The following is a 19,853-nucleotide window of genomic DNA, read 5'->3' on the forward strand; positions in this document are numbered from 1 at the left end:
ACTCGCCATGCCCCTCACGGAATATCTTGGGGTGTCTTCTTTCCAAAATGGGGTCACTTGTGGGGTAGTTATACTGCCCTGGCATTTTCCAGGGGCCCTAATGTGTGGTAAGTAGGTAAATGACCAGTGAAATCCGAAAGGTGCTCTTTGGAATGTGGGCCCCTTTGCCCACCTAGGCTGCAAAAAAGTGTCACACATCTGGTATCGCCGTATTCAGGAGACGTTGGGGAATGTGTTTTGGGGTGTCTTTTTACATATACCCATGCTGGGTGAGAGAAATATCTTGGCAAAAGACAACTTTTTCCATTTTTTTATACAAAGTTGGCATTTGACCAAGATATTTATCTCACCCAGCATGGGTATATGTAAAATGACACCCCAAAACACATTCCCCAACTTCTCCTGAGTACGGCGATACCAGATGTGTGACACTTTTTTGCAGCCTAGATGCGCAAAGGGGCCCAAATTCCTTTTAGGAGGGCATTTTTAGACATTTGGATACCAGACTTCTTCTCACGCTTTGGGGCCCCTAGAATGCCAGGGCAGTATAAATACCCCACATGTGACCCCATTTTGGAAAGAAGACACCCCAAGGTATTCAATGAGGGGCATGGCGAGTTCATAGAAATTTTTTTTTTTTGGCACAAGTTAGCGGAAATTGATATTTTTTATTTTTTTCTCACAAAGTCTCCCGTTCCGCTAACTTGGGACAAAAATTTCAATCTTTCATGGACTCAATATGCCCCTCACGGAATACCTGGGGGTGTCTTCTTTCCGAAATGGGGTCACATGTGGGGTATTTATACTGCCCTGGCATTCTAGGGGCCCTAAAGCGTGAGAAGAAGTCTGGAATATAAATGTCTAAAAAATTTTACGCATTTGGATTCCGTGAGGGGTATGGTGAGTTCATGTGAGATTTTATTTTTTGTCACAAGTTAGTGGAATATGTGACTTTGTAAGAAAAAAAAAAAAATTCCGCTAACTTGGGCCAAAAAAAAGACTGAATGCAGCCTTACAGAGGGGGGGGGGGGGGGATCAATGACAGGGGGGTGATCAATGACAGGGGGGGTGATCAATGACAGGGGGGTGATCAGGGAGTCTATATGGGGTGATCACCACAGTCATTGATCACTCCCCTGTAAGGCTGCATTCAGACGTCCGTATGATTTTTACGGATCCGATCAGTCTATCAGTGGATCCGTAAAAATCATGCGGACATCTGAATGGAGCTTTACAGGGGGGTGATCAATGACAGAGGGGTAATCAATGACAGGGGGGTGATCAGGGAGTCTATATGGGGTGATCACCACAGTCATTGATCACTCCCCTGTAAGGCTGCATTCAGACGTCCGTATGATTTTTACGGATCCGATCAGTCTATCAGTGGATCCGTAAAAATCATGCGGACATCTGAATGGAGCTTTACAGGGGGGTGATCAATGACAGAGGGGTAATCAATGACAGGGGGGTGATCAGGGAGTCTATATGGGGTGATCACCACAGTCATTGATCACTCCCCTGTAAGGCTGCATTCAGACGTCCGTATGATTTTTACGGATCCGATCAGTCTATCAGTGGATCCGTAAAAATCATGCGGACATCTGAATGGAGCTTTACAGGGGGGTGATCAATGACAGAGGGGTAATCAATGACAGGGGGGTGATCAGGGAGTCTATATGGGGTGATCACCACAGTCATTGATCACTCCCCTGTAAGGCTGCATTCAGACGTCCGTATGATTTTTACGGATCCGATCAGTCTATCCGTAAAAATCATGCGGACATCTGAATGGAGCTTTACAGGGGGGTGATCAATGACAGGGGGGTGATCAGGGAGTCTATATGGGGTGATCACCTCCGTCATTTATCACTCCCCTGTAAGGCTGCATTCAGACGTCCGTATGATTTTTACGGATCCGATCAGTCTATCAGTGGATCCGTAAAAATCATGCGGACATCTGAATGGAGCTTTACAGGGGGGTGATCAATGACAGGGGGGTAATCAATGACAGGGGGGTGATCAGGGAGTCTATATGGGGTGATCAGGGGTGATCAAGGGCTAATAAGGGGTTAATAAGTGACGGGGGGGGGGGGGGGGGGGGTGTAGTGTAGTGTAGTGGTGCTTGGTGCAACATATTACTGAGCTGCCTGTGTCCTCTGGTGGTCGATCCAAACAAAGGGGACCACCAGAGGACCAGGTAGCAGGTATATTAGACGCTGTTATCAAAACAGCGTCTAATATACCTGTTAGGGGTTAAAAAAATCACATCTCCAGCCTGCCAGCGAACGATCGCCGCTGGCAGGCTGGAGATCCACTCGCTTACCTTCCGATCCTGTGAACGCGCGCGCCTGTGTGCGCGCGTTCACAGGAAATCTCGCGTCTCGCGAGAGGACGCACCGGCGCGTCCACCCAGAACAACAGGACCGCCGCAAAGACGCAATCCTGCGTACGGCGGTCCTGAGGTGGTTAATACCCTTAAAAATTCCAGATGTTTGGAGATATCGGGATAAGGGTTCAATAGCTATGTTAAACAGCAAGGGTGACAGGGGGCTGCCTTGTCTGGTATCCTTTTGCAACTCAAAGGGGGTTGAGGGATGACCACCGGTGTGGACCCTCGCTTGGGGTTGTCTAAATATATGTCCTAGCAGCTTTTGGAAAGGGCCTTCAAATCCCATCTTGTCCATCACTGACCCCAGCCAGTTCCATCTGACATTATCGAATGCTTTTTCTGCATCCAGCGTCAACAGAGCTGGTGTTTCTCCCTGGCGGGGCCAGTGCTGAACCCTATCCAGGACCGCCAATACCATTCGTATGTTAGTCACAGCTGCTCTGCCCTGGGTGAAGCCCACCTGCACAGGGTTTATCAATGAAGGCATAAAGGTTCCTAGTCTATCAGCCATAATCTTTGACAGTATTTTAGCGTCTATATTAATTAATGAAATAGGACTCTGGGCGCAACTCCTTTTTGCCAGGTTTTAGCAAAAGTTTTATATATGTTAAAGAAGAGGACTGTGGAAGACCTCCTTCCCCCAGTGCAGAATTAAATACTGTGGTCAAAGTGTTCCCTATCTGGTTATATTGATGACCTCCTGCCACCCCCGCCTGTTTGAAGAGGAGGCAGCACTCATGTGAGCGCTGTTTCCTCATAAAGACTACAATGTGTGTTGCCTCGCTTGCAGCGACAACGCAGTGTAATCTTGAAGTGGAAGCAGCACTCGCATGAGCGCCGCCCCCTCCTCAAACAACTGATTGGCAGGGGTGCAGGGAGTCGGACCCCTGCTGATCTGATCACCTATCCTGAGGATAGGTCATCAATATAAACCCCTGCAAAACCCCTTTAAAGGGCTTTTATATATTTTTGCCAGCAAAGCTCAAACAAATTAGCAAATCTATTACTCAAAGTTTCTAAAGTGTATATTAAAATGTAGTCCTCGAGAATGAGAGAAAATGGTTATTTATACATATAATAAAAATGTTCTTTTCGCATACACTACTGTGCTTTAATACAGTAATGAATGGGAAATTCACTATATTCCTATGGAGCACTGCTACCTGCAGGTCTACAAAAGGAATATACCTGTGATATGCCTGGTTGCCTCGCACAGGCTCCGGCCTATCACAACCAATGAATAGCAATCTCAGCTCTGAAAGGAAAGCATCCTCAGTTGCTGTAGTCACAATTGATCATGGCATCTGAGGGGTTGAATGTCTGCATTCGAAGTTATCACTGATCGAAAACATTAGCCCCGGGTCTCTACTGGGTGAAATCAGATTGGGCTCCATCTTTAAATAGACGACATGTGCCATACATGTGCAGCGCATGTCATCGAGGGATTAAAGGGTATGAACATCTTCGTAGGCAAATTTTGTAATAACATTTTAATAATGTTCGGCTAAAAATCATTTTTTCAGTTGGTCTGTATTAAAAAAATTTGTTCAGTTTTTGACTTATAGGGTTACGTTTCAGTCTAACTACATATTGTCAATTTCTGTTTTACAGATATTGCTGTTCTGACAACTATGTATAGCCCTCATCTCTGAATTTCTGACAGTTCATGAACACTTGCTATAGCTACATTCTTATCAAACTGATAAGAATATGGCTTAAATGAGTGTTTATGAGCTGTCAGGAATTTAGAGTGCAACTTGACAGCACTCAGTGTAAAGCTGAAACTAGCATACTCTGCAGCTAGGTTGAAATTTGAAGGGGTTTTCAGAGACTTTAGAACTGATGACTTAACCTATCTGTACGGTGGGATCCAACACCCAGGATGCTTGCCGATCAGCTGCTCAAGAAAGCAGCAACGCTTACAGCAGCCCCATGGCCTTCTCTCAGCTTTTCCTAGGCCAAGTGTTGACACGTACATCGGTCATGTGGCCTACGCGCAGCTCAGCCCCATAGAAGTGAATGAGGATGAGCGCGATACTAAGCACAGCCGATATACAATGTACAGCGCTGTACTTGGTAAGCATGGAGAAGGCCATCAGTTGTAAAGTCTTGGAAAACCCTTTTCAACCCTGTAGGACAAAAAATGCTTGGCCACTTTCTAGTACTTGTGACCAATGTGTATGTAAGGTGACTATATGGCACTTACTAATGTAACCTTTGCTGATATTTCATAAGCCATGGCCCCTTGTTGGGCAAATCTTCTGTGCTGTCCACATAGAGGTCCTGCCCATAAAATGTCCGCTGGTGGACGGTCATGTGACCATATACATCACTCATTTTCTCCATTCAAACACACTGCACCTTCACTAAACTCCCAACAATGCAAGTACAGCTGGCAGGTGCAGTATACTTGAACGGAGGAGACTTCACATGAAGGTGATTTGCCATCGGCAGCCATTTTATGGACAGGACCTCCATGTAGACAGCACAGAAAAATTGGCTAACAATAAACTTATGAAGTTAAAAAAGGAAAGATAATTTCAACAAAGGCTATATTAGTAAGTGTCATATAATCATCTTACAGATCAATTCTGAAATGTATGTACATTTATTCACATGTTAAAGATGTTTAATACCAGCAAAAGCTGTGCAGCAAACAAAAAAAAAAAGAAACACAAACCATTTTGCTTTCTATGTGTGGCCAGACCTTTAAGGTGAACTACTAATTTACTTATGGGTAATAAATGGTATTAAATAACACTCAACTAGCCATCAGACCCATTGCAGAAAATTCCAGGTCACCACTGATGCAGTAAGTGCTGATCTAGTAAGTGCTACAGTTCAACTGGCATAAAGTAATATCAAATGCCCAAAGTGGTTGAATGTGCCTTTCCCATGTTTTCTTTTTAATCTTTGCAATGGGTCTGTAATGTGCATCTGTTCTAGCAATTGGGGTGGAGGCCAGAAGACAGACTCTTACTGGTTACATGTCTGCATTGTCTAAATTACCTAGTGAACTGTCACTTTAAAGGGGTTGCCCCAAGATTTAAACATATCCCCTACCCACAGGATAAGCGATAAGTGTCTGATTGGCAGGAATCCGATCGCTGGCACCCCCAGTGATCACCAAAACAAGGGTCCTGTATCCCCTCATGCAGCAGTTGTTAAAAAAGTGCACCGTCATTCCATTCATTCACATGGGACTGCCGAAGTACAGCTCATGATGAACTCTGGCAGTCCCATAGGGATGAACAGAGTGTCAACGTGCATGATCAACTGCCGCCACATGGGGGGGGGGGGGGGACACGGGACCTCTGTTTTGGTGATTAGTGGGTTCCCAGCAGTTGGAACTCCACAGAGGAGACACTTATTCCGTTATCCTGTTGACAGGGAATAGGTTTAACTCTTATCTTAGTGGTAGGTTGTGGTGGCTCACTAGCAAGTAGTTAAGGTATGGTGCTGCAAGCTCATATAGAGGGAATCACCCCACCCTCTCTTAAAGGCAAATGTAGTAATAGAATAATGAGCGAGCACTCATACACTTGGCAACCAAATTGACATGTGCAGAAAATATTTATTATATCCCCATAAAATACAAGTAATAAAATTTATAAGAACAATGTAGCAATAATATACAACATTACAGTCACATATATTGTGGTAGATATGATCAACACTATATTCATATGACTCAATAGTGTCGATAAATTCAATAATATATATCACACCAAGAAACTTCAAGTATATGCCGTTATTTGGGAAAGAGGGGGTATTATCTTCTAGCGCTCTATCCCAATTTGGGAAACTGAATGTCACTGAAAATGCTGTAGGTGTATTCACTGGGAGCGCAATATGTTCATAAAGTGTCCACAGGAATCCTGATAATGTGAAAAGTCTCTTATAGCATATCCTTTTAAGCTCGATATGAGCTTTGGATTGAAGAAAACTTTAAATCGATATTTGGCTTACCGTCTAGCGTCTGTTGTCTCCCTATTGCTTCAATGGAGCTTTAAATATTTGCCGGCTTATTCAGTCGCTCCATACAGCAAGCTGGTTTAAATTTCGCGGGAGTTCCAAAGATCGCGGGAGTTGCCACTCTGTTCCGCAATTTCCTTTGGTGCAGCTTTCGACGATAAGAATAGTTAATCCTTTACTGTAGAGATTTTCTTCTGTATGGCCATACAGTATTATCGGAGGCTTTTCAATGCAGGTACATCACTTGTTTCACCATACGCGTTACGGGTAGATTCACTGAGGAAGGGAGAGTGAATCTACCCGTAACGCGTATGGTGAAACAAGTGATGTACCTGCATTGAAAAGCCTCCGATAATACTGTATGGCCATACAGAAGAAAATCTCTACAGTAAAGGATTAACTATTCTTATCGTCGAAAGCTGCACCAAAGGAAATTGCGGAACAGAGTGGCAACTCCCGCGATCTTTGGAACTCCCGCGAAATTTAAACCAGCTTGCTGTATGGAGCGACTGAATAAGCCGGCAAATATTTAAAGCTCCATTGAAGCAATAGGGAGAAAGCAGACGCTAGACGGTAAGCCAAATATCGATTTAAAGTTTTCTTCAATCCAAAGCTCATATCGACCCTAAAAGGATATGCTATAAGAGACTTTTCACATTATCAGGATTCCTGTGGACACTTTATGAACATGTTGCGCTCCCAGTGAATACACCTACAGCATTTTCAGTGACATTCAGTTTCCCAAATTGGGATAGAGCGCTAGAAGATAATAGCCCCTCTTTCCCAAATAACGGCATATACTTGAAGTTTCTTGGTGTGATATATATTATTGAATTTATCGACACTATTGAGTCATATGAATATAGTGTTGATCATATCTACCACAATATATGTGACTGTAATGTTGTATATTATTGCTACATTGTTCTTATAAATTTTATTACTTGTATTTTATGGGGATATAATAAATATTTTCTGCACATGTCAATTTGGTTGCCAAGTGTATGAGTGCTCGCTCATTATTCTATTACTACATTTAACTCTTATCTTAACGCATCTTTCTACCCATATGAAAATGAATCATTCATGAGTGAATAAACTAAATCTCCTGGTTGGAGGACTATGGTAGATTGAAGTAATGGAGCAAGACTCACCATATAGGAAGGGAATATTAAAACCCGTTTGTGCTTGCCACATGGCCATTGAGGATCATCCAAGAGATTTGGATCGTACTCTGTAAAGTCTCCTATGTCACTACCTGTATAAAAAAAACAGTACGGTGGAACATAAAAAGGTAAGCCATGTGAGAGAATAAGTTATACAATTAAAAACCCTCTGTCAGCATGATCAACCCTAATAAGCCAGGCATACTGGGGCTGAATGCTTGGAGCACTGCTTTTGGAATGCCCCTGTACTTTGCACATGGCCCCCTCCCCTTGATTGACAGGGCTAGACATCAAGCATGCTGAGGACAGAAGCAGCAGATGCAATCATGCTTCTCATATCTTTGACACTCAGCTTTAGGTCAAACTTTGCCTTTAGGCCTTCAGCTCTGCAGTTTTACGGATCGGATGCAGACCCCTTTCATTTCAATAAAAAAGATAGACCATGTCCTATTCTTGTCCCGTTTGTGGACAAGAAGAGGCGTTTCTATCGTAGGACAGGACATTCTGATGCGCAAAATGGGGAATGCGCACGGCCGGTATCCATGTTTTGCGGACTGCAAAAACGAATATGGTCGTGTGAGTGGACCCTTACAGTGAGAAACAAATCTTGAATTAGATATGGGTACTATTATATATAGGTATCCGGAAAGAAATAAAATTCATCCTAGAGCTGTGTCATAGCATGATATCATATACACAACTTACAGTCTTGCAAGTATAGTATTAATTGCATCACGCGATTTTTCCATACACACAAGATTTCAATTTCTATCAACTTTTATTACGGGTTAAATGAGGGGAAAAATGTTGAGAATAGTGGTTTTCTATGCTTCGTAGGCTAATACATATTACTGGTAATATATTTTAGCTTTATGAGCATAGAAAACCACCTTTCTCAACATGGTGGTGCTATATCCTGTAGGTAAGTGTTTTTCCTTTCATGTAGAGGGTCTCAGGTTTAAATCCTCAATTAAGCCATAATAAAAGTCAATAGAAATTAAAATCTTATGTGTATGGCATAGTGGCCTGATGCAAGTAATGCTATACTTGCTAGGCTGTAAGAAGTGTATATGATCTCATGCTATGACACAGCTCTAGGATGAATTTAAGTTCTTTCCTGATAATCATATAGAATACTCTCCATAACTATTTCAAAATCTGTTTTTTAGTCTAAAGGCAAAGGTTAAGGCAGAACTGTCACAGATATGAGAAGCATGGATGCATCTGCTGCTTCTGACCTCAGCATCCTTAAAGTCTATCCATCTCCCCCCGGGTGTGTGTGCAGAGCACAGAGGTGTTACAAAAGGAGGGCTCCAAGGACTCAGTCTGGCCCGCTGGTACTCAAACTTACTAATTCGCATATGAATACAAATGTTTAATAGGGTTGATCATGCTGACAGAGGCTATTTAAAGACTGGAAGTCATAAAGTAGATTTAAGTCGACATACAGTTATGATGTCCGTAGGCCAAATATAAAGTGTATAAAGTCTAAGATAACATCTAATATTTATTAGTCTTACTATATTTTTTGCATCCCCTTTTTCCTCCAATGTATCTTAATAAAGAACTACTATGAACTCACATATATCTCCAGATTTCTAGATTACATTCTTTGCAAATGTATGCTAGCAAGAAACTGGACAGAAGCAGAAGATTTTGACTACATCATACTTGATACCGTACTACATTTGCGTTCAAAATAATAGCAGTGTTTTTAAAAAAGTAAATAAAGCTCAAAATCCTTCTAATAGCTTTTATTTCCATACACACAAATGCAGTGGGAATATTACATATTCTATTCCAAATCAAAACAGTTAGAGAAATTATTAAATTTGTGTTGTTCCTCTAAATTTTTTTAAGAAAAGTGAATATTAGACTGTTAAAAGAAATACAAGTGTTTGTATACTTCTTTACAAACTCAAACATTCACTATATAAACTGAAAAATGTTTGAAGAATTTGCTTTCCTTTGAATGACTGAACTAATATTTAGTTGTATGACCACTGTTTCTGAGAGCGGCTGTAGATCTGTGTTGTATGGAGTCAACCAACTTCTGGCCCCTGTGAATAGGTTTTCCAGCCCAGGATGATTGGACTACATTCCACAGTTCTTCTCTATTTCTTGGTTTTGCCTCAGAAACTGCATTTTTTATGTCACCCCACAAGTTTTCTATTGGATTAAGATCCGGGGATTGGGCCGGCCATTCCATAACGTCAATCTTGTTGGTCTGGAACCAAGATGTTGCACATTTACTGGTGTGTTTGGGGTCGTTGTCTTGTTGGAACACCCATTTCAAGGGCATTTCCTCTTCAGCATAAGCCAGCATGACCCTGGTAGCGATAAATAGGCCCAACACCGTAGTATGAGAAACATCCCCATATCATGATGCTTGCGCCACCATGCTTCACTGTCTTCACAGTGTACTGTGGCTTGAATTCAGTGTTTGGGGGTCGTCTGACAAACTGTCTCCGGCCACTAGACCCGAAAAGAACAATCTTACTTTCATCAGTCCACAAAATGTCTCTTTAGGCCGGTCAATGTGCTTTTTGGCAAATTGTAACCTCTTTAGCACATGTCTTTTTTCAATAGTGGGACTTTGCGGGGGCTTCTTGCAGATTGCTTGGCTTCGCATAGGCGTCTTCTAACTGTAACAGTACTCACAGGTAACTTTGGACCTTCTTTGATCTTCCTGGAGCTGATTGTTGGCTGATTCCTTGCCATTTTTGCTATTCTTCTATCCATTTGAATGGTAGTTTTTTGCTTTCTTCCACGTCTTTCAGGTTTTGGTTGCCATTTTAAAGCATTTGAGATCATTTTAGCTGAGCAGCCTATCATTTTCTGCACTTCTTTATATGTTTTCCCCTCTCCAATCAACTATTTAATCAAGGTACACTGTTCTTCTGAACAATGTCTGGAATGACCCATCTTCCTCAGAATTTCAGAGAGAAATGCACTGTAACCAGCATGTACAACATTTGCTGCCTTCCTTCCTTAAATAAGGGCAATAATTGCCACCTGTTTTTCAAAGAATGAATGATCTCACTAATTGAACTCCACACTGCTATTATTTTGAACATGCCCCTTTCAATTAGTGATTCAATTACACAGAATCAGCAGCATGCATGTCATGACTGTTGGGTCTGTTGGATTTCTATTACTCTACTACATCTGCTAGTAAATTATTTGCCATGTAGAAATTTCTACCAAAAACAGTGATTGATCAGGTTAGTGATGTCTGACTGCTATTATTTTGAACACAACTGTACATACTGTTACCATGGGGGAACAGGTCTGAGTATAGAACCCGTATATGTGAAATAGACAGTTTTTTACTAAGGCTGTTTGCAAAATTGCCTTGTTTTTCAGTTTAGATGCATTGACGTGAGAAAAAAAACGGTTAGCAAAGGTGTGAGCTTTTACGGTACTGTTAATATAGCTACATATGCTGTGCAAATGCTATGCTAAAAGTATCAGACAGGTTCGATATCTGCAATGTGCAGGAGCATGTAACAATCCAAAAATGTATAAAATTCTATACAACAACAAAATCCTTATGACCCAAAGAGTAATCAATGGCTGTCCGAATAGTAGTGAAGTGATATTAACGTTTTGGATCCATTTTACTATGCAAACATAAAATCATACTGAAACTGGATAATGTTACAGTGCTACAGTATAACAGGAATCACTCCGGAAAACACTGGATAATAAGCATTTTTCTTGCAAAGTGTCTAGGATGTACCTGGCTACCAAGCAAATGTAATAAATACACGGAAGACATTGAAACCAATACCCCAAGTGTAATTCCATTTACAAACACAGCAGAGTCAGCTATGCCTCTAATGTGATCAGATCACCTGTATCAATGCTCCCCTGGATACTGTTGGCTCTTCCCAGAGTCAGGTTGCGATGACTTGCATTCCGAAACTGAGAAAAGGAGCAAGTAGAGTCTATTGTGTTTCTGCGGGCTCCCAAGGCATTGGTTGGATACAAAAACTGTGTATATGATACAGTCTGGAGAGAGGAAACAAATATCAGTTGTCATCATTAATTAGGAACACTGTAGTTGTCTGCCCTTTTTTGCCAATGTTATACTCATAGTATAATAAGATGTTTTTTGTGATAGACTCACGATATTTAAAGAATCAGGAGCAGATCTTTTTTTATATTCTACAATGAGAGGCCCATACATGGTGAGACATCTGTGTCATGTATGTGGATCAATCAAGGTCTTCTGATAGTAATACGTACTCAATATTACCCAAGGCAAATTCTGATATTTTTGAACATTTCCTTACACTAGCGCATGCACTTTTTTGAAACAATTTGCCATTTATGTCCAAGTTTTTGTTTTTTAAGAAACAAGCAGAGTTGCATCTTGACATATTTTCAGAAGATTACAGACGGAAGTGTTTTATTGATCTGGAAATTTACGTCCCTTTAGGTAATTGTCTTGCAGTGATCCAACTTGATTGTTAAAAGGGATTTACAGTGCTAACATACTGAAACCTAACCATACGATAGCTCATCAATATCAGAATGGTAGGGATCCAACACCAGGCACCCCTAACGATTTTGCGGAACGGGTGCAGGCCCATTCATTTTCAATAGGGCCGGATTTGCGGATCCGCACTTTCGCATCCGTGCTTCCGTTTCCGCAAAAAAAATAGAACATGTCCTATTCTTGTCTGCAATTGCGGACAATATTAGGCATTTTCTATTATAGTGCCGGCGATGTGCGGTCTGCAAATTGCGGAATGCACATTGCCAGTGTCTGTGTTTTACGGATCCGCAGAACACTTACGGACGTGTGAATGGACCCTTAAAGGCGTTTTCCAGGACTAACATATTGATGACTGGTCTACAGGATAGGTTATCAAGATGACATTGGTTGGGGTCTGACACCTGGCACTCCCACTGATCAGCTTTTAGCGTCAACTTTAACTCGACTGTTAAAGGGGTTTTCTGCAACTAACATATTGATGATCGGTCTACAGGACAGGTCATCAACATGAGGTCGGTTGGGGTCTGACAAATGGCACCACAGCTGATTAGCTATTAGCGGCAGCTGCAGGTTCCGGACATAAACAGTGTAGAACCATAACCACAACAGCTCTGTGTAGTGGTTGTTCTCAGATACTACAGCTCAACTCGCATTCACTTCAATAGGAGTATCAGCTGCAGTACCTAAGAATTGCCATTACGCAGTCTACGGGGTGTGGTGTTCTGGCTCAGTACGCAGTTTACTTCCGGAACCTTCAGCTGCCGCTAACAGCTGATCGGTGGGGGCTCAACATCTGGTAATGGTGCCAGGTGTTGTGCCCCCCCACCGATCTGATACCGATGACCTACCCTATGGATAGGTCATTAATATTTTGTCCCAGAAAGCCCCTTTAAGAATAGAGAATACACTGCAACCAACAGGCACTTTGTGTCCTGTGGAAATACAGATAAATAACTAAAAAGTGGAAATAAAAGACCACCACATGCAAGACTGTTCAGTATAAGAATTTGCAGATAAATATTCAAAATGTCGATGTACATTGTGCTATAATTTCTCATGACTTTGGTTGAGCATTAGGAATTTAGTGTCTGTGTTGTGTCCTGCGAGACACAGGATGAATTTAACACATTACTGGAATTAAAAGATTATAAAGGTGAATAGGATTCAAAAAGCTTCTATCCATATTGGAAAAGCAAAAATAAAGTGAAATTTTCCATAATTTCAGTGCCAAATGTTCACCTGAAAGGGACACTTCCATCAGAACAGGTCTTTTTTTTCAAACTCAATATTGATGGACAACAATTCTATTTGGCTGCTTTTCCTTTTTCGTATAAGCAGTACTATGTGACTAAAAAATAAATGCTAAATATTGTCCTTTTGTAGCATTTAGCACAGAGAGCTTAAACTCCCATACATATTGGTAATCTAGTATTTCGTTTAGTGCTGCTGTGAGGGAAATAAGTTATCAGTTTAAAATACTAGATTGGTGGAATTGTTATTGCAGTTTTATTATTTTCTTGGTAGCCTATCCGTAAATGTGTGTTCAACCTTTGTGCAAAAGTGTCTTGTGAAATAACATTTTGAGTCTGGTTACAATGGACATTCCCAAAATAGTGGAACCTGACTACTGTCTGTTATTGTGACACTGAGTGTCACCAGAAATGGACAGTTTCTGTATTGTGAGTTTTCATATGAAGGAAGACTAAGTGAATACTAAGTTATAGAGATCGGAATAAGTCAACATTTTGCCCTATAATGAGAAATATTAACACATATAAAAGGAAGCTGGTGGGGATCATTGAAGATGGAAAAAAAATACGTGAACGGCTAATTATACACCAAACCAACCTGGGAGCTGTGTGCAGATGGTGTGTTTTAGGCCTCATGCACATGACTGTATTTTTGGCCTACGTCCAATCCTCATTTTTTGTGGATCACACGCTGACCCATTTATTTCTAGGTGGCTACAAAAAATCTCATCCAAGTGCTGTCTGCACCGTGTGGCCGTTCTGCAAGTTATAGAATATGTCCTATAATAGGGACTGAGGAAAGTGTAGGATGCACACAGCTGGAATCCGTATTTTGCGGATCTGCGGTTCGCAGACGGCAATGTCTGTGTGCATGAGGCCTAAGTTTTGCAAGCAATGTTTACATTCTCACCTTCCCATCAGCTCCAAGCTCAACTCCTTCAAGGCCAAGTATCATTTCCCTTGTATTCATTCCACCGGAGGAATGTCGCTGCCTCGTACCTTCCAGTTTCAAGTCCCTATGCATGAAATAAACACTGTGTGAACAAGTACTGTATATTGCCTTTATCAAGCATCAAATTATTATTTATTTATAGAATACCAGAAAGTAAAACTACAATCATCCTTAGGGCTCATGCACACCACAGTATTTTGCGTTCAGTATACTGGCCGTTTTTGTAGTTCAGTATGCGGAACATATACTGAACCATTCATTTCAATGGTTCAGCAAAAAATACTGAAGTGTCTCTGTGTGCATTCCGTTTCAGTATTTCAGTATTTCCGTACCGTGAAAAGATAGAACATGTCCTATTCTTGTCCGCAAATCACGGTGCTTGGCTCCATTCAAGTCAATGGGTCCGCAAAAAAAACGGAACACATACGGAAATGCATCCGTATGTCTTCCGTTTCCGTTCCTTGCTGAACCATCTATTGAAAATGTTATGCCCAGCCCAATTTCATCTATGTAATTACTGTATACTGTATATGCCATACGGAAAAACGGAACGGAAAAACGGAACAGAAACGGAAACACAACGAAAACAAAAAACGGAACAACGGATCCGTGAAAAACGGACCGCAAAACACTGAAAAAGCCATACGGTCGTGTGCATGAGGCCTTAAGGATATCAATCTAGTGTACATGAAAAATCCCCAGATGACGAATACTAAATGCATTTTGGAGGGTAAGCAAAACTCATTAATAACTGAGCTTGCTTGTTTTTGTAAATTAGCCTGAATTACAACTCAAGAAATACAACACCTTCAAAAGGAGTTAAAGAAACACTAGCAGCAGTTATAAAATAAGAATAATGGCTCACTTTCTAAATTCCCGGCAGATCCTGCGCTAATATACCCGTGACCCCACCAGTTCTTGTTTGCTTTTCAAGAATTATAACTGGCCTCAGTGGTCATGTGGAGTTCAACTGGTTTTAGGCATTCTAGATTTTTAGCCTAGTAATGATGTAATGATGTTTTTGCTGCATTCGTTTAGCTTAGAATCAAATGTGAAATCCAGTCAAATTATCTTCTCAATACATGTGAGAAGATCACATAGTTGATTTCCAAAATGAAAGAGTGCTTATCCACCGTTAGCACCGTTCAGAAGTTCCTGATTTGAATGGACCTTTGCTAAGAATCCTATCTCCTTTTTCTAACATAAATTTTAGAGCAGTGCCAAAGCAGTTTAAAGGGAATGTGTCACCATGGTCTTGGACTATTATCTGCTGTAATACATGAGTAGTACTGAAGATAAAGAGTCCAGAATGCAACTTTTTATTTTCCCACTACCTGTGCATGCACAAAGGAGTCATCTCCATTATGATAGCACAGCAGTCCTGACTGTGTTTTTCAGCCCAGCTTTGAGAACTGACAGCAGGGGAATGTAAGGTAATAGGAAAAAAGTGATCTGGACTACTTATCTGTTGTGCAGATTATAGGCCAAGATCCAAGTGAAAGATTCTCTTTAAGCTTTCTACATAGCCTGATCATTAGGAAAATCTATAGTGGACTGAGATTACAGATTTATATTCTTGCATGTATCTAACATATCAGGGGGTAGTTTTGACCTAATTTCTGCACCAAAGCCACCTTAAGATTATGTCCACTAACGATATTATATCAAGTTTAACAGGTCAATGGGTTTCTAAAGCTTCGTTCACATCAGCATTTAACCTTTTCGTTCTCCTGCCCCCTTCAGGGGCAGAAAAAAAGGAAAGGACGGATTCGGCACATAACTGAGCCGAACGGAGCCCACAGGCCCCATAGACTATAATGGGGTCCTTTAGGTTTCCGCTCAGAAGAAGATTTTTGAAGCGGAGACAAAAGTCCTGCATGCACAACTTTTGTCTCCGCTCCAAAATCTTCTTCAGAGCGGAAACCTAACGGACCCCATTATAGTCTATGGGGCCCGTGGGCTCCGTTCGGCTCAGTTATATGCCGTATCCGTCCTTTCTGTTTTCCTGCCCGAACGGAAAGGCTGAACAGTGATGTGAATGAAGCCTTACAAAATAAACTATATTAGATAAATAATCTATATTAGAGAGTGATTATAGACTCATACACTTCAATGAATGAGTCTGGGATGGAAACGGACAAAAGTGCCTGTTGCCTGTGCTAAAAAAGAGACGTAAGAAGAACCATTGACTTTAAATGGAATCAGTCACCCCAATTTTGGACTATTATTTACAGTAATACATGAGTAGTACTGCAGATAAGGAGTCCAGATCACTACTTTTATTTTATTTTACTGCTGTGCCTCGTTCCCCTGCTGTAAGCACTCAAAGCTGCGCTGAACTACACAGTCCGGACTGCTGTGCTGTGCTAACATAATGGGGAGCAGTAAGAAATTAAAAAAAATATAGTGTCTACAGTCCTACTCCTGTATTACTGTAGATAATGGTCCAAAATCGGAGCTGTGGATTTAGTTTAATAGCAATGTGAAGTCCGTTGCACACAGGGATAGCACATGGGCAGAAATACTTTTGTATGAATCAGTACTTAAGCATTTGGAAATCTGCAGCACTTAATTTTTTCTGCTACGTGTGGATGGGATTTTGAAAAGACGCCCACACTGAAACGATGTGACAGTTCCCAGATTTGGTTTTACATTACAATTTGGCTCTAGGACTTCATACAGAAAATGTGCACTACAGCTACTGTCAGGGGGTTTTTCCACAATTTTTATAGTGAGGCCTATCTTCATAAAAGGCCGGACCGCCAGAGATGTGATAGTGATGGCCTATCCTGAGGACAGACCATCAAAATAAAAATCACGGAAAACCCCTTTAGGTTCACGATTTTAGACAGAATTGAGTTTTAACTAGTTAAAGGAATTGTCCAGCCCCTCTCTCCCACTCAGTCTAAGATCAGGTGTGTTCCCAAAGCAATTAACCGACACCTAGCCAGTATTGTGCACGTGTCCTATTCTACATATTAGGATACATGCACATTACTTTCTGGGTATCAGATGATTTCCTCAGCAACAGTCCCACCCTGGGTTCAGCAGTTTTTTTCCATACATGATGTTAGATCAGGTAAAAGAGAGGGGCTGGACCAACTGAGGTCATCATAGATGTGTAAATCACTGCGAGTGGGAGTATAATTTATTTCTAAAGCCATAGTCTTTAAATGGGGATCTCTGAGACTGGAAACCCCTTTTGGGTGGTGTTAAAAAAAAAAAAACTCAATGTGTGTGCCATCGCACTTCCGATCCAACGGGGATCAGAGGTGAGGGTGAGGGAGAAGGGAGTTCTGAGTTAGAACTGGAATGTCGGTGATGGGGGTCTTTTTTTCTTCCTAACCCCTGAACTCAGCCTGTAAATATAAAAATGGCTTCTAGGTCCGAAAGAACTCCTCTAAGGAGGACCTGGCAGTTCTCTTGATGGGTCTGTTTTTGTAAATACTAGCAATCACCATAAAATAACTATTCTGGAGCACACCCCCAACTGGTTACCACCCCTCTGTACCCTTACTGCAGACTGTTACCAATTTGTGTTATTACATGGGGGATGCAAGAAGCTATTAAAACAAGCATGTCAGGTCCTCTTTAAGTTCAACCTATGAACATTAGTTTTGGTTGAAATCGTCCATTTTGATCAACTTTAGACTAATGTGTATGGTCACCTTTTCACTCAAAGCAGTGATATTTTTTTACTAGATTCCACTGATATCATGGAAAGGCAAAATGGCTTTTTTTCCCAGCAAGTTGATATGTGTCAGTGAAATATGAATGAGATCATGTGACGATAACCGCATTCTGAATACATAAACGTATGTTGATTCCTTAAGAATTAATCTTGCTGTGAGGGAGTAGCTGTGTTACCAGCACTGCCTTTGAAGGAAGAAAGCAATGTTTGAATAATTGTGACCTTGAATAAATTGCAATAGATCATATTACTTTCTTTCCCAGGAATGTGTGCCTGGTTCATTCTAATGATTTCATTGTCAGTAATACAACAGAAAAATATTATTCTGCACATTTTCACACTAAGTGTGAAACACACAGTAGGATGGCTAGTCACTCAGCGCTAAAGTTACAACATCAGGCAATTATTTATGAATTATTTAGGGCATAGATTAAATATTTAACTAGCTGAACACAACAATTATTTTAACCATTGCTTGCTAAAAGAGCGAGACTGGAAGGTTACAGTCACAGTAATGGAAGGTTAAAAACTTCTGCACAACTCTTGTTGTATTAAATCCCAGGATAAAACAGTGCTCTACCTAAAGAAACTGCCAAAAATATCTACTACAATGTTTTTTAACTTCAGCACCCAATAGCAATTTATTTGGTGGATGGTCCCCGGCACTCGGTATCAATGGTGCCAAAATTAATAGCATCAATAGCAGCCGAATAGGGGGATGCTAGGAGTTAAAAAACATACAGCACAGGAGTCACAGAAGACATGTCTACAGTCAATTGTATTTACTTCTTTAGATGGTCACTGTCCTTTCAACAAACTTTTCATAAATAAATAAAAAATACAAGCAATTATAGGAAACTTTGTAATATATCTAATTAGAGAAAAATGCCTCTCCATTTAAGAACCACTTCTTCACAACACCCTTCCTCCACCTCTGGATCATTCCCTCACAATGCACTGCTAAAATTGGTCTTCTGGGATGAGATGGACTATCAGTTCACCGAGGGATCAGGTTACATGTTAAACATAGAAGTCTATGGAGAGGGGAGGAGGGAAAAAAGGGGTGAGCTGCTGGCGGGAAATGGAGGCACAGACACACAGAGGATTCTGGCTTTAGTAAGTTTTCTTTCTTACCCCAGTGCTGGATTCATAACTACACTGCTCAGTCCTGTAATATAATGCCATCCATTCTGCTTTCCTCAGTTGACCTTTGGTGGACACAATGAGGCCTTAAAGGGGTATGCACATTTTATAAAGTGATTGATACTGTAGGATAGTATTCCTCAGCTTCAGTCCTAAGGGCCCACCTGACGGTCATGTTTTCAGGACTTCCTTAGTATTGATACTGATATAATTAGTGTTAATGTCTCAGAACTTACCCCAGATATTCATTCTGTGGGTTATTCTCAAATCCTGACTAGCAGGTGGGCCCTGAGGACAGGAGTTGGGGAACACTGCTGTAGGATATTGGACCTCTAACACTGTAACTGATCATGAGAATCAATGGTCCACAAGTTACCTGGTGCAGTTGGTGACTGAAGCACAGTTGTGCAGGAAACAACAGTGAAGGGGACCAGCATTGTGGCTATTTCATGTTCAGAATCGGTGGGAACCAGACCCTTGTGATCATAAAGTGATGCCATCCGTTTATAAGATAGAAAAGGAGATTTTTGTAAAACTTACCAGTAAAATCTCTTTCTCGCTCTTCATTGGGGGGACACAGGAACCGTGGGTATAGCTATGTCCTCTAGGAGGCGTTGACACTAGATAAAGCTGTTAGCGCCTACCCTGGCAGCTATACCCCCTCCAGCCTGGAGAGAGAGCTTCAGTTTGTGTACAAGCAGTAGGAGAAGCAAGCCATCCAAAGAAAAATCATGGAACACCAACCATGCCAAAAGACCCAACGGGGTTCAAACCAGCAACTGC

The 19,853-nt window shown here is 41.3% G+C and overlaps 1 protein-coding gene across 2 annotated transcripts in view; it reads right to left on the bottom strand.

Annotated features, from left to right (window-relative positions):
* CABLES1 (Cdk5 and Abl enzyme substrate 1) overlaps window positions 1-19,853 on the bottom strand; it is a 128,406-nt gene that overhangs the window by 10,254 nt on the left and 98,299 nt on the right. For both annotated transcript variants that reach the window (XM_040431908.1, XM_040431907.1), the window contains exons 5-7: window positions 14,195-14,300; window positions 11,388-11,544; window positions 7,519-7,622 (exon numbers count right to left, since the gene is read on the bottom strand). In XM_040431908.1, coding sequence (XP_040287842.1) covers window positions 7,519-7,622; window positions 11,388-11,544; window positions 14,195-14,300 — 367 coding nt within the window. The remainder of the gene's footprint in view (window positions 1-7,518; window positions 7,623-11,387; window positions 11,545-14,194; window positions 14,301-19,853) is intronic.

The sequence above is a fragment of the Bufo bufo genome, chromosome 5 (genome assembly GCF_905171765.1).
Source record: "Bufo bufo chromosome 5, aBufBuf1.1, whole genome shotgun sequence".
Taxonomy (NCBI): domain Eukaryota; kingdom Metazoa; phylum Chordata; class Amphibia; order Anura; family Bufonidae; genus Bufo; species Bufo bufo.